Here is a 16,361-nt window from a genome sequence, read left to right as displayed (position 1 = left end):
ATATACTATCTAATTTATCTAAAAAACACCCAAGTGTTTTCCTCCCACTTGCCCACTTGACTTGACTTAGTTAAAATGAGATTTTATCTTTATTAAGTTGGGTTCACACCACCTAAACACCACATGGCCGGCCAAACCTTTGCCATATATGATCATTTCATTTTTTTTTTTTTTAATAAAGGTTTAAAAGAAGAAAAGTCCAAATTGGCTTTTGATACCTTTTTCACTCTTATTAAGTTTTAATCACCAAACTTAACATTAATTAATTAAATTAAATGTCTCTCACATTTAATTTAATTAATCACATAATAAAATTTAACCTAAGGTCCATTCATGGAATAAAATTCCCCATTTCGGCAAAATTAGGCATTTAACACAAAATGCCCTAAAATTTCCATTTTCTTTTAGGTTTATTATTTTTGACCAAAATTTAACTTTTATGAATGTATTTTATGCCCAAAATATAATTGCCATGATTTTTCATTTTATTTTCCGAGATTTTTTACCCGATCAGGGTTTTTGTGTCGGTCCAGGACCGAAAGTCTTATCTTGACTTTTAAAATCACAAAATTCATATTTTGGCTAGCAATAACTCATGGAATACTTACAAACAAAATATAATATTATTTAAAATAATATTCTTAACCTGGGGGAAAAATCCCGACCCGAGTCGTTTAAAGGTACCCAAAAACGTAGGACGTTACACCGTGTGTCTTCTATGTTTCCCCAAAAGAGAAAAGAATTGAAAAACTAAGACAAACAAACAAAAGAGGGTACAACTTAGCCTATTGCACTACTGTCTATTAGGTCCATCTATCTATAAAAACTACCGTATTACAATTAAGTCCAATTCGGGTAAATGGGCCTTAACAATTGAATCTTCCATGGAGGAGGGCTGGGTTCAGTATATCGTACCCACTACTAAGGCCCCCTAACTTTCACTTGGACCCAAAAGACAGGAATTTGAACCCTTTCTTTGTTAATTGTTATTTATTTTAAATTGGATCCAATCTAATAATGCAAAGCAAATGGGCCTTCACAAATGGGCTAACCCATAAGAGAGGAATTTAAACTTTACACTTCCAATTGAATCCAAAAATTTCTTAACACTTACTAAACAATGAAAAAATAATAAAAGCAAATAACAGGCTTCATAGAAAAAAAAATATATACAAACTAGTGAAAAAAATTCTAAAACATCATAAAATTTAACGATGTGTTCTTATATGCGTCTAATCCTCCACATCGGATCCATTGTCATACTCAAGGTCTGGTATTCTTCTTATAGTTTTAACCTTTTTGGGCTATTTTCTGCAAATAAAAATCACAAGAAAACATTACAAACATATTTGGAAAACAATGTGTATACTTACCTGGTAACGAGTAGGTCCTTTGTAGCTATCGTGTGTATTTCGTGGGAACATTTAGGACCAATATAGCCGAAGGCTCTGATACCACCTGTAACGCCCTAATTTCTCATAGATTACCGAGAACACAGCGTTGGGTCATAATCTTAAGTATTGCTCTTTTATTGAATAAAAATTTGAAAATAAATATATACATGGGTCCATGGTTTTAAAAATAAAGTAGTTGTCTTTAACATAAAAATGAGCAACATCTAAATAAAACTTTTAAATAACATTTCTTTAATAAACATAAATAAATAGGCCCGCTTGGTCTTCCTCGACTATATGGTCCCCAACGAATACATCACGAAGCTCCTAGGTCCCACTCGCCACCGTCCTTTCTATCATCAATTTCCTGAACAACAACATCATAAGGAGTGAGCTTCTAGGCTCAGTAAGGAAAATATAAACAAGGGTTAGTCATATAATCAAAGATAACATAAATTCACAAGAGTCATACAAACACAAACCTCTAGATCATATCATAACTTAAGTCATAATTCTAAATCATAATCTAAGCCATAAATCATAAATCATACTTTAAGTCATAAGTCATAGGTCATAAGTCATAGATCATCAATCATAAATATAGGTCATATATCATAATCATAACTAAAATAACAAGTCAGATATAAAAAATAGATAAGTGTTTATACAGGGGTGGCAATTAAGCCCTGGACAGAAGTCCGTCATACACCGAACATAGGTCCGTCATAAAGTTTTGGTAACCGAGCCTACCGGACATAGATCGTCATACATCACTAGAAACCTTAGGTCCAGACACATTTACCCCTTTATTGTACCTGAAATGTTAGGTCATACAAACATAAACTATATTGTACATTACATAAACTAGATTATAATACTAAACTATCTAATTTTCCTTACCAACACCGGGATAATTGAGAACAAATGCGGGACTTGGAACACTCCTAAAACCAGCAATAAAAATGGTGAGTATTTCTAAATGAATAGAACTAAAACCACCAAGAGGAAACTTACCAAAAAGACACCTTAAATTCAAAAGAACTTAAAAACCTAACCACAAAACCATAACAAAAGTTAGAATCTGAATGAAAACTAAAGATACTAAGGAATCAAACAAGATTGAACTTAAGAATAAGGGTACATTTATTGACCTTATGGAATGACCTAACTCCAATACCGAAATACTCTAATCCTCACTTCCCCAAGTGTTTGATAAAGCTTAAGAATGGCAAAGCTTTTTCCCAACCCAAAGTGTTTATCACTCTTATGGTCTCACTAGCACCTTGGAGTTTGATCACAGCTGAAGAGTAAGTGAAAGGGCTAGGTTCTAAGTCCTATTTATAGAGGTAAGGAGTGAAACTAACCCCATTTTGATTTGAATAAAATAATGATTTTAATTGAAGATAATTGAATATTCGCCAATCAGAGGCTGAAGACTCGGTCAAAACTATCAGAGGTAGGTCTAAGGAGTCAAAGCTAGTTTTAAAAATTAAAAAAATAAATAATTAGGGTGATATATCGCCCCTATGTGACGATATATCGGCTCTGCCCTAATCCTGAGCCTCCGTTCGTACGATCATGCAACGTGAACGTGTTTTCCGTATTCTTTGTCAGGCGATATATCGGCTCCTATATGCGATATATCGGCATACGTGAATATTTTAAACACGTAATTGCACTTTTTCAGCATAATTAAGGTTGGATAACTACTTTGACTAAGTCAAACTACGACCCTAATAGTATCTGGTGAAGACTAAGTCTTATATTCCCTTATTTTATCATTAAAATAATAAATCCTTAATAATCATGCTTATGACAAGTGTCATATTCGTATTGTCTCCATCTAAACCTTAGGTTATAATAAGAAATATATTTAGGACCAGCAATATTAATCAAACCTTATGTTATAATTAATATTCTTAAACTATAGGTTAAACTCATAAAATCCATACTATTGTTAGGAATTTCCAACTAAGTCCCGGTTTGAACCAAAATCCACGAAATCTAAAATACTACAACTACTACTATCTAGCTAACTAAGTAAAATTCTGGGACGCTACAAAGGAGTTGTTAAGGAAGTGTCCACATCATGGTATTGAAAAGTGGATGTTGGTGCATGATTTTTACAATGGGTTGAATGGAACAACTTGAACAATTATAGATGCTGCAGCGGGGGATGTTTTTATGAGTAAGAGTGCTAATGAGGCGTATGAGCTATTAGAAGAGATGGCGATGAATAATTATCAGTGGTCAACTAAAAGGGGACAACCAAAGAAGGTTGCTGGAATGATGGAGTTGGACGCTATCTCCATGCTTACAGCTCAAGTAGCAGCCTTGACAAAGCTACTACAAAAGACTACACTCCCATCTCAAGCTATGCAAGTTTAAAACCTATGTGAATTGTGTGGTACAACCCATCCATCCAACCAATGCCCTGCTCTAGATATGAATAACATGCCCATGGAAGAAGTACAAGCTATAGGGATTTACCAGAGACAACCCAATAATCCCAATTACATGACTTACAACCCAAGTTGGAAGAACCATCCTAATTTTTCTTGGTCCAATACTCAAAACATTCAACAACCTTACCCTCCACCTCAGCCACAATATCAACATTCCCAAAATAAACAACCATATCAACAACAACATTCATACCAGCAACCTTCAACTGGATATTATCAACTACAAAATAGACCACCACACCAAATGCCAATGAAACCAGCTGAACCCCAACCTGATGCAATCAACCAATTTATGACTGAAATTAGGGCATCCATAAGGAGTTTGGAGACTCAAATAGGGCATTTGGCTACTTTAATGTCTAATAGGGCTCAAGGAAATTTTCCTAGCACTACAGAAGTTAATCCTAAAGAACAATGTCAAGCTATTACTTTGAGGAGTGGAACACGGTATGAAGAGCCAAAGAAGAATCAGCCAGAAGAAGAAGGATAGAAGGGAAATACACAAGGCATAGAAGAAGAGAAGTCTAATGAAGAAAAGGTCACTGAAGACCTTAACAAGAAAGAAGTGGTACCACTTGTGAGTATTGAGCATCATGTTAGAATTCCATATCCACAAAGGCTTCGCAAGGATAATTTGGATAAGCAATTTGCAAAGCTTTAAGAGGTGTTTAAGAAGCTACATATTAATATACCGTTCGCAGAAGCATTAGAGCAGATGCCCAACGATGTGAAGTTTATGAAGGAGATTCTGTCTAACAAGAGAAAGATGGGTGATTATGAAATAGTAGCGTTAACAAAATAGTGTAGTGCTATATTGCAAAGGAAACTTCCTCAAAAGTTAAGAGATCCTGGTAGTTTTACTATTCCATGCACGATTGGGGAGTTTGAATGTAAGCATGCACTTTGTGATTTGGGTGCAAGTATTAATTTAATGCCTTTGTTAGTATTTTGTAGACTTGGTTTGGGTGAAGCTAGGCCAACCAAAATAACATTGTAGTTGGCTGATAGATCAGTGAAGCATCCACGTGGTATTATAGAAGATGTGTTGGTGAAGGTGGATAAGTTTATATTTCCAGCCTATTTTATAGTTCTTGATATGGAGGAGGATGAGAATGTTCCTATTATTTTGGGGAGGCCATTTTTAGCAACTGGGCAAGCATTGATAGATTTGCAAAAGGGAGAGTTAAGGCTAAGAGTGCAAGGGGAAGAAGTAATATTTAATGTGTTCAAGGCTATGACTTATCCTAAAGCAAGTGACAATTATTTCTCAGTTGATGTGGTAGAAGAGGTAGTAGAGAGAAGAAAGTTAATTGAAGATCCTCTTGAAATAAGTCTTACAGTTTATTACATAGATGGTCAAGATAATGAAGAAGCATTGTTTTATTTGAAGTGGATACAATCATATGGGCCATGGAAAAATAAAAGGTTTGAAGAATTGGGTGAGGGACCGGAAAGACCATTACCATCAATTTTGAAGCCAGCTGTGTTAGAATTGAAGGCGTTACCAGAACATCTACGCTATGCTTATCTTGGGGAGAATGATACTCTTCCAGTCATAGTTTCATCATTTATTTCGGAAGTAGAGGAGGAGAAGTTGTTAAGAGTATTAAGGGCTCATAAAACTGCTATAGGATGGACTCTTGCTGATATAAGAGGAATAAGCCCATCGACAGTTATGCATAGACTTTTTATGGAAGAAGATGCTAGACCAACTATTGATGCTCAGCGAAGACTTAATCCAACAATGAAAGAAGTGGTGAGGAAAGAGGTTTTGAAATGGTTAGATGTTGGAGTGATTTATCCTATTTCTGATAGTGCTTGGGTAAGTCTAGTACAAGTAGTACTTAAAAAGGGTGGCATGACCGTGGTGAAGAATGAGAGTAATGAATTGATTCCAACAAGGACTGTGACAGGTTAGAGGATATGTATAGATTACCAGAAGTTGAATAAGGTAACTAGGAATGATCATTTTCCTTTGCCTTTTATTGATCAGATGTTTGATAGGATGGTGGGGCATAGCTATTATTATTTTCTAGACGGGTACTCAGGTTATCATCAGATTGTAATTGCACCAGAGGATCAAGAGAATACAACTTTTACATGTCCTTATGGTGCTTTTGCCTTTAGAAGGATGTCATTTGGCCTATGCAATGCACCGGCTACATTTCAACATTGTATGATGGCTATATTTTCTGACATGGTTGAGAAAGGGATTGAAATTTTTATGGATGATTTTTCGGTTTATAGGTATTCTTTTGACAATTGCCTGACTAATTTGGAGGTGGTTTTAAGGAGATGTGAAGAGTAACATTTAGTACTTAATTGGGAGAAGTGCCATTTTATGGTGAATGAAGGAATTGTATTGAGGAACATGATTTCTAAGAAAGGTATTGAGGTAGACTGAGCTAAGATTTCTGTAATTGAGAATTTACCACCTCCAGTTTCAGTTAAGGGAGTGAGAAGTTTCCTTGGTCATGCAGGGTTTTATAAATGGTTTATCAAGGATTTTTCTAAGGTTTCAAAGCCTTTATCTACTTTGTTGACGAATGGAGTTCCTTTTGTTTTTGATGAGAAGTGTCACCAAGTTTTTAAGATACTTAAGGAGAAATTGATTTCGACACCTATAGTTGTAGCACCTCAATGGGATTTTCCATTTGAATTGATGTGTGATGCTAGTGACTTTGCAGTTGGGGCAGTGTTGGGACAAAGAGTTGATAAGGTATTTAGAATGATTTATTATGCAAGTCGTACCTTGAATGATGCTAAAATTAATTATGCAACTACAGAGAAGGAGCTTTTGGCCATAGTGTTTGCCTTTGATAAGTTTAGGCCATACTTGATTGGGAATAAGGTGGTTGTTTACACAGATCATTCTGCTATAAAATATCTTATGACCAAGAAAGATTCCAAGCCTCGTCTTATTCGTTGGATTTTGTTGCTACAAGAATTTGATGTGGAAATAAAGGATAAGAAGGGCACAGAGAATTTGGTGGCTGATCACTTGTCTAGATTGTAGGTTGATGAGAATTTAATTGATAAAGAAGTTCAATTTAATGATACTTTTCCTAATGAGCAGTTCTTTGAAGTAAGTGTTTGTAAAGAAGTTCCATGGTTTGCAGCCTACGTTAATTTTTTAGCTGCAACGGATATACCTCCTGAGATGACAAGGCAACAATTGAAGAAATTCTATTCGGAGGTGAAGCACTATTACTGGGAGGAGCCTATTCTGTATAAACATTGCCCTGATCAAGTTATTAGAAGATGTGTGCCCGAAGAGGAGATGTTGTCAATCTTGACTCACTGCCATACTTTGCATTGTGGCGGTCATTTTGGAGGAACTAGAACAACAGCGAAAGTTTTGCAGAGTGGGTTTTACTGGCCTACATTATTTAAAGATGCTAATGCATTTGTCAAAAGTTGTGATCGTTGTCAAAAAACTGGGAATATATCAAGAAGAGATCAAATGTCAATGACTGGTATTTTGGAAGTGGAGTTGTTTGACGTGTGGGGAATAGACTTTATGGGACCTTTTCCATCATCTTTTAATAACAAGTACATTCTGCTTGTGGTGGACTATGTTTCTAAATGGGTAGAAGCTACAGCGACTCCTACTTGTGATGGGAAAGAGGTAATTAGATTCCTTCACAAAAATATATTCACTCAGTACGGTACCCCAAGAGCAATTATTAGTGATAGGGGAAGTCATTTTTGTAACAAGTCTTTCAATGCTCTCTGTGCTCGTTACGGTGTTCATCATTGAAAGGCATTGTTTTATCATCCAATTGCAAATGGTCAAGCCAAAGTGTCAAATAGGGAGATGGGAGATTAAAGGTATCTTGGAAAAGACTGTCAATACGTCAAGGAAGGATTGGTCGAAGAAGCTAGATGATTCACTTTGGGCTTATAGCATTGCATTCAAAACTCTGATTGGTATGTCACCATATCGATTGGTGTTTGGTAAGGCATGCCACTTACCGGTGGAACTTAAGCACAGAGCTTACTGGGCTGTGAAAATGTTAAATCTTGACCTCTTTATGGCGGGACAAAACAGGCTTATGGAGTTAAACGAGCTTGATGAATTCCGAAATGAAGCTTATGAGAATGCGAGGATTTATAAAGATAAGTCGAAGGCATTTCATGATAAGCGGATATTGAGGAAGGATTTTCAACCATGAGATAAAGTGCTGCTATTTAATTCAAGACTTAAGCTCTTTCCTAGTAAATTGAAGTCGAGATGATCAGGACCATACACAGTAGTTGCTTCACTTCCATATGGAGCGGTGCAAATTCATAGTGAGAAGACGGGACACTTTAAGGTGAACGGTCAGAGGTTGAAGCATTATTTGGAGGGCCTGGTGGACAATTTCAAGTCCGTAGTGATTTTGGAACCACTCTGATTTGAATACAAACAAGAGTCTGGCTAAAAGATGTTAAAGACAACGCTCTTAGGAGGCATTCCTACGTTCATTTTTATTTTTCTTGTATTTTAAATTTATGTTATTTTTTTTGTTTTTTCGGAACAATGTTTTAGAGAATTTGTTTTAGTGATAATTTTTAGTTTAATTGGGTACAATGGTGATGTATTTTATAAATTGTGAAAAACGTGAAGAAGAAAAAAAACGAAAAAAGTTTTACAAGAAAAGGATTAGAAAATATTATTTGTCAGGGACATAGTGCTACAACGCTGGGAAGGTGGCGCTATTTACAGAGAAGATGGAAATTTTTGTCAAGGTAGTAGCGCTACATCGCTATTCTCAAATTGAAAAGGGTATTTTACTCGGCCAAGTAGCACTATGGCGCTGATTTAGTAGTGCTATGGCGCTATACTCTGAACCCAAGTGCCCAGAAAAACCGTAGTAGTGCTACAGCGCTACATATGTAGCGCTACAACACCCTATCCCAGAGATTTTTTCAAAAAGGAAGGATTTCGAATTTTCTTTCCCCAAACCCGCATTTCTACTTCTCCCTTTCGTGTTCTCTCTATCCCAACACCCCAAAACCTCCATTGGTCCTCCATTACAGCTTTTTCACATAAAATCTCATCATATTTTCCAACTATCTTCTTCATTTTCTCTTCTATCTCAGCCATTTTGCCCATTGCTCCAATTCTTTCTTCTTAAACCAATCCCAAATTTCAAAATTACATTTTTGAGCCCTAAAAATTTAGAGTTTCAAATTTCTTGAAGAAGGTTCAAATTTTCAAGGGGCTTTGATCAATCAAGCACAAGGAAAACCATTTCAAGGGCTAGTAAGTGTTTTCAATCCCTTTTATTTCAAGATTCTTTCTGCATTTGGGGTTGGGTTCCATTGTTGTTGCTATGATTTGTAGTATTTGGGTATTGTGTTCTATGCAATTGGATTTATAGGGTGGTTGTGAAGAAGGAAAGTATTTAGTTTAAGGGGAGGTGATGTCGAAATTTTTCTGGGTTTGGTGTTGTTTAGAGTGTAGACTATGGCTCATAAAAGTAAAGTTAGGAAGTCTAAGGATAAAAGGAAAGGCAAAGCTTTTGCTTCCCAACAAAGGGAGGATAGCTCAAAACAGGAGTTTGATGAAACCAGGTTTATAAATTTTCAAGCTCAAGAGCGATATGAAAAGTTTGTGCGAAAAACCTTGATTCTGGTAAGAGAAGTAGAATATCAACCTGACCCTTTTGATCATCAGATTTTTGAATTAGTTAAAGCTAATCTCGTGGCTCGGAAGTAGGAAAATTTTGTTACAAAATTGGCCTAGGAAAATGTATCATTGGTTTATGAGTTCTATGCGAATTTAAGAGCTAAACACAATGATAAAGTTTTTGTTAGAGGTAAGCGAGTTCCTTTCACTGCTGAATCCATTAATAAGGTTTTCAATGTCCCGCACATAAAAGAGTAAGAGGAGGAATATACATGATATTTGAAGGGATATATAGATTATAATGTTGTGGCTGAAAAATTATGCTTTGAAGCTGCTCCATGGAATTTATCTGGCTCTTTACCCAAGAGTATCGCGTCATGTCAATTGAATATTGAGGCCAGATTTTGGGTTTTCGTTGTTTGTGCTCGGTTTATGCCAGTAAGTCATGTGTCTGACATGACTAAGGATTGAGTACTTTTGATGTATGCATTGATGACAGGGATGACTATTAATATGAGTTCGTGGATTAAAGAAAATATAGAGTTCATCGAAAATGGCCATACCACTGGAGGTTTGGGCCATGGATCTGCATCACAATGCTATGCTATAAAGCTGGAGTTCCTGAGTTCATTACTAATATTATCAGTCTTTACAGCAACCTTTGTCAATTACTTTGATGAAGGATTATCCCGCACCTGCTCTTTATGTGCCATAGACAAGGAAAAAGGGTAAACGCCGTGTGGAAATGGAGGTGGAAGAAAAGGCTGATCCGGTGTTGCTAGGGGGTAGTAGTGACCATAGCATGAAGAACATCAGTGATAAGTTTATCTTATTCAATAAAATAAGTATATGGTTCAACAGCATCACATGATGAATCAATACATGGGCCAACGGTACGAATACGAAGTGAACCATGTGGCTCACTCAAACAATTTGGTGAGTCGGTGGTCTTTAAATGAGGCGGATCAGACTTATTTTGCTCCACCACCACCGTATCCACCGTATTCTCTGTTTTACTCTCCGCCTCTGCCTTAGTCATTTGATGGATTTCCAGAACCTCAACCTCTGCCATCTAAACCTTTCGAGGGACCTTCATCCCAGCCGCCACAACCGCCATACTGGCCTGGCTAGTCAGGTAAGTCTTTCTTCTCATTCTTTCCACTCTTTAACATTGGGGACAATGTTTGGTTTTAAGTTTGGGGGAGAGATTTATTTTTGGTGTTCTTTGATGCATTTTTTTCGGTTTGTTTGTTTTTTTATTTTCGTTTGTTGTTTTGAGTCATGTTTTAGAGTATAAATTAAGTTGATAATAATTGCCATTTTAATATGATTGACTGTTTTTTAGTATAATCCAAAGGAAAAGTTGATGTGCATCTGAAACAATCTGTGTGCTTGGTTAGATTATATTGTTTTTTTTCACTGTGATATGTTGACATTAGAGATCTATTGCTCATAAATTGCAAATGTTATAATTGAGTTATTTTATGCATGTCGAATTTGGATTGTGGATTGAAAAGATTGAAAAAAAATTCTAGAACCTGTTTGCTTACTATTTGAGATGAAATTTGAAATAATGCACATTTATGAAAAGGATATAGGCAATTTTTTTTTGGACTAGTTGTGCCTTTCAAGCTAACCCTATTAAATTTTATCCTTAGTCAACCCTTTTGAGCCTTACAACTATTTTCTTGTTAACACATTCTTTTGAGCCTACCTGTGAATTGGATGACCATTTACTCATTTTGACCCATACCATGAGCATGAAAATTATTATATGAAGGGAGTGAATGTGTAATGGGGTGTTTGTATTATGTGTTACTCATAAAATTATTTGTGATTGAGAAAAACTAAAGAAAGAAAAGGAAAAGAAAGTAAAAAATGATTATCCTCCCAAATAGTTATCAATTGAAAAATCAAAGTTTGGGGGACTTTATTGAAAAAATATATATATATATATATCCTCAATCATTTCACATAAAAGGGGTAACAAGGGATGAGTGGTGTGAAATTGCTGGGAAAGCTTGTTTAGTTGGAATGCTTGTGGTATGATTAAGCCAATAAATGTCTCTTTATCTACCTATACTTAAGCCTTCTATTACAACCTTTGTAAAGTCCTATTGATTCTTATTTGTGCAATTGTTTATATTAATGGAGAATAGTAAGTACTTCAGACATATGGAAATATTTGATTATGTTGTTAGTTGGTGAGAATTTGATGTGAATAAAGTGGTTCAATTATTTTATTTGCGAGTTATGAGTAAATGAGCTTTGGTGTTGATAGATTGCAGTGAAAGGGTGAAGTAATTGAGACTGAAATTCTAGATTAATGTTTTAAATAACATGATTGTTTTTCCTGAGAATTATATATGCATAGCAGTCTTGAGTGTTGGAATTGGTTAGTTATGTCAACTTGGTTTGTTTAGGTTTGAGTCCAGTTAGATTCTTTACTCGAGAGTGAGTAAAAGTTTAGTTTGGGGGAGTTTGATAAACGAGTTTTAGGCTCGTTTAGGGTCTAGTTTTTAGGTAGGTTTTCATTAGTTTAGGGCTATTTTATTGTTGTTCATGTTTCAGGTTTTCCATGCTAAGTTGGTGAAAAGAGTGGAATGGAGTGAAAGTGGAAGAAAATGAAGTTAATTTGGAGAAAATCGTGTTTTTCGGGAGCAATATGTTTAAGTTATGATACTGTCAATAGTGCTACAACGCTATCAAAGAGGCGCTATAGCGCTAGAATGGATATTTGGAACCTGTTGGATCTGTTAGTAGTGCCCCAGCGCTATAAAGCAAGCGCCATAGCGCTATCAGGAACAGAAGGCTAGTGCTACAACGCTACATAAGGGGCACTACAACGCTAGTGAATAAATTTTAAGGGCATTTTGGCACTGACAATAGCGCTACAGCGCTATCAACGCGTTTTAAAGATTTTTAGCAACTTTTTGAAGGGCAAAACGGTCTTTTCACTTGGGAACCTTGGAAAACAATTTAAGGGACATTATTCTGCGATTTTGATAAGTAGTTTTAGTTTTATGAACCCTAGATTTAGAAAAGGCTGTTGTAATTAGTTTTCTTTTTCATTTGAATTCTTTAGGTTATTTTCTATGAACAATTATTTGATGTTTATTTTCATTATGTCAGCTATGAACTAAATTTTTTATCTAGGGATTAATGTAGTCACTTGGATTTCTATTTAATTTTATTATGATGTTCTATTGATACTTCTTCTCTATTCTAATCTATATGATGTTTATTTAATGCTAGTAAATATTTGATCACGATTTACTTGATTTAATGATTTTTATTCAAAATTCGAAAGATGAGAATTGAATATGCTATCATTATATAGACATAGGTTGCATATTGGACAAGAGTATCTGTATGACTTGTGCTGTAATTAGGTTTCTATGCTTAATGCCTTCTATGTGTTTAAGTTTATCACAGAAATGTAGAAAACCTACATATAGATTGAGATCTTATATCTTGAAAAAGAATAGGAATCGATTATGTTAACCTGCTATTAGAATAGGAAGAAGAGATTTAGAACTGAATAGTAAAATAAATAGAATGAAAAGTTGATGAAATTAATTCCTAGGCTTTTTATTATTGATTTTTAATTAGTTGATTCATTGTTTTGCTTACAGTTATTTAAATTCTGTTCATAGTTTAGAGTATTCATTTTAATTTTAATTATTCATTTAAATCTTAATTTACCAAATATAATTTGAAAATCAATTAGTGGTAATTGGAAAATAGTCTCTGTGGGACGATCTCTGTTTTTACATACTTTATTACGTGACACGACTACGTATACTTACGTACATATTTTCACGATCAATGATCGCGAGAAGCTTTTCAAAAGGCTATGAAAGTTATATCAGAGTTGAATGTAGAATTGGAAAAAATGCCACCAGATGAAGAGTTAAAACATCCTCAAAATGATGAAGGAGTATTTTCTAATAATATTTTCGACTCTCAGATTAAAAAAACAAAAGGCAGACCAACTACAACCAGTTTGTCGAAATCATTCTCTGGAGGTGCAAAGAAGAGAAAACCAAAAAAATCGCTATTACATTGCAAGTATTGTGGTGAGGTTGGACATGATTCAATGAATTATCCTATGCAGCCAACGTCAACAACCAAGAAAAATGGTCATTCAAAGAAGAAGAAGAAAAAAATCAATCCATGATTAGTGATATCTTTTGTATAATTGTTTATAAACACTTTTTACATTGTAATTTTAATTTCGACTACAAAAAATTAGGGCTAATTGTTGTTTTTTTAAAAAAAATCTATACTTTAAATATGGTATTGAGATTTGGGAAAGTTAATTCATTTGCATAATTATGGTTTAAAGTCATTATATCTTATTCATATATTTTATCATTAATTTCAGCTACAAAAATATAAGGCTAATTATTGTTTTTTTTCAAATATTATAAATATGGTATTGAGAATTGGAAAAGTTAATTCATTGCATAATTAGGGTTTAAAGTCATTATATTTTTTTTATAATTAATTTTGGCAACAAAAAATAGGGCTAATTATTATTTTAAAAAAAATAAGTAGTTTAAATATAGTTTTGAGAATTGTGAAAATTCAATTAATTTGCATAATTAGGGTCTACACTAATAATTAGTTTGAACAATTAAATATTGAATATATGTTAAATATTAAATGCACCTCTTCATATTCAAAGACAATAACTAACTATCTAAACCCTAATTTCGAAAATTATAATTAGATATGTAAAATTTATAAATATCCAAACCTTAATTTCGGCTATGCCAATTGTGGTTTACAATTAATATTGAAAATTTTGAAGATTAAAAATACAAAATAATTGCACATCTTAAATATGGTTTGAGAAGTGAGAATTGTTAATGCGCCTCTTCAAATTGAAAGATTCAAAGACTATCTATATCCTAGTATTTAGTAAATAATTAATTATATAAAAATATATTTTTTATCATTAATTTCGGCTACAAAAATATATGGCTAATTATTGTTTTTTTTTTCAAATATTACAAATATGAAATTGAGAATTGGAAAATTTAATTCATTTGTATAATTATGGTCTAAAGTCATTATATTTTTTTTATAATTAATTTCAGCTACAAAAAAAATAAGGCTAATTATTGTTTTTTTTTTAAAAAGTAGTTTAAATATTGTATTTAAATTTGTGAAAGTTAATTCTTTTGCATAATTAGGGTTTAGAGTCATTATATATTTTTTTTAAATTTAATTTCGGCTACAAAAAAATAGGGCTAATTATTATTTTTTTATAAATATGTTAAATTCATAATATAAAAATTCATTATATAAAATTATAATTTTTTATAATGTATTTCGGCTACATAGGGCTAATTATTGTTTTTTTTAAAATATGGTATTGAAAATTGGGAAATTTAATTAATTTGCATAATTAAGAAAATAAATTTCGAAATAAGGGAAGTAATTTAATCATGGTATTGAGAATATATCAAGAAAAAATTATACATTTAAAAAAACAAAAAATTAAACCAAAATCAGCAAGGTCAACATTATTATATTAATCATAAACTAAACAAAAAACATTTAAAAAAATATATATATCAAGAAAAAACTATAACAATCATAATAAAACTCTTAGAAATCTTTTGACCTTGCTTTGTAGTTTTAATTGTTTCATCATCTATAGCATCTTCATATACTTTTTAAGACGTATTTTGTCACCGCCTGTTAAAACTTTGAAGATTCCTTGTTCACTAATCTTAACTTTCACCATTTCATCATTCCAAATGTGGATCTCCAACATCAAGTTTCTAACCATAAGCTTGGTTAACTTCGCTCTTTTCTCTTGTTGGGCGATGGAGAAGTTGATGAGATCACAAACGTTGCTCAGTGGGACATGGTAGTCTCTTTCCTTGGCCAATGTTTCTACTATTGACAATTGCTCCCTTAATACATCAATCATAACAAGAATTGGTAATTGAAAGGCAATGAAATCTTCCATGTTCAACATCTATTCTAACTCTAACCAAATATAAAGATGTTTTTTTTTTTCTATCTGATTTTGAAATGTAGAATATATAGGACAATACTCTAACAAAGTATTATGAAGCAATGCAACCTTTTCAAAGTTTTTTTTTTATATAGAATTTCAGTTTCCTTAGGGATTTTTAATGGCAATATTCAATAATATATTTAATATGGAATATATCATAAATATTAAATGCACCCTTTCAAATTCAACTATCTATATTCTAGCATTTAATCCAAATTTATTAAATTAATTTTTTAAACCCATATTTCGGTCACTACATGTATTAGGAGAATAATTGTTTTGTTCTTTTTTAAAAAAAAATTAAATATAGTTTTGAGAATTAATTAATTTGCATAATTAGGGTTTACACTAATTATTAGTTTGAACAATTAAATATTGAATGTATCTTAAATATTAAATGCACATTTTCAAATTCAAACACTCTAACCAATTATCAAAATCTTAGTATTAAATAGAAATTTATTATATCAAAATTTTTAGATACCCATATTTCGGCCACAACAAAATATTAGAGAGAATAATTGTTTTTTTTTAAAAAAAAAAATTAAATATACCTTTGAGAATTGGGAAAGTTTAACTAATTTGCATAATTAGGATTTACACTAATTATTAATTTGAACAATTAAATATTGAATATATCTTAAACATTAAATGCACTTTTTCAAATTCAAACACTCTAACAAAATATCAAAATCTTAATATTAAATCAAAATTTATTAAATTAATATTTTTATATACCCATATTTCGGCCACAACAAAATATTAGAGAGAATAATTATTATTTTTTTAAAAAAATTAAATATAGTTTTGAGAATTGGGAAAGTTTAACTAATTTACATAATTAGGGTTTG

At 32.9% G+C, this 16,361-nt stretch overlaps 1 protein-coding gene across 1 annotated transcript; it reads left to right on the top strand.

The window, feature by feature from the left end:
* The first annotated feature begins 5,093 nt into the window (after positions 1-5,093).
* LOC133779536 (uncharacterized) lies at positions 5,094-8,034 on the top strand. The gene is made up of 4 exons (XM_062219489.1): positions 5,094-5,772; positions 6,340-6,848; positions 6,936-7,448; positions 7,657-8,034. The coding sequence occupies exons 1-4, from the start codon at positions 5,094-5,096 to the stop codon at positions 8,032-8,034; spliced, it is 2,079 nt and encodes a 692-aa protein (XP_062075473.1).
* Positions 8,035-16,361: the final 8,327 nt, after the last annotated feature.

Source organism: Humulus lupulus, chromosome 5 (assembly GCF_963169125.1).
Source record: "Humulus lupulus chromosome 5, drHumLupu1.1, whole genome shotgun sequence".
Classification (NCBI taxonomy): Eukaryota; Viridiplantae; Streptophyta; class Magnoliopsida; order Rosales; family Cannabaceae; genus Humulus; species Humulus lupulus.
The sequence above is the reverse complement of the archived record's forward strand: the minus strand, read 5'-3'. Positions and strand labels throughout refer to the sequence as shown.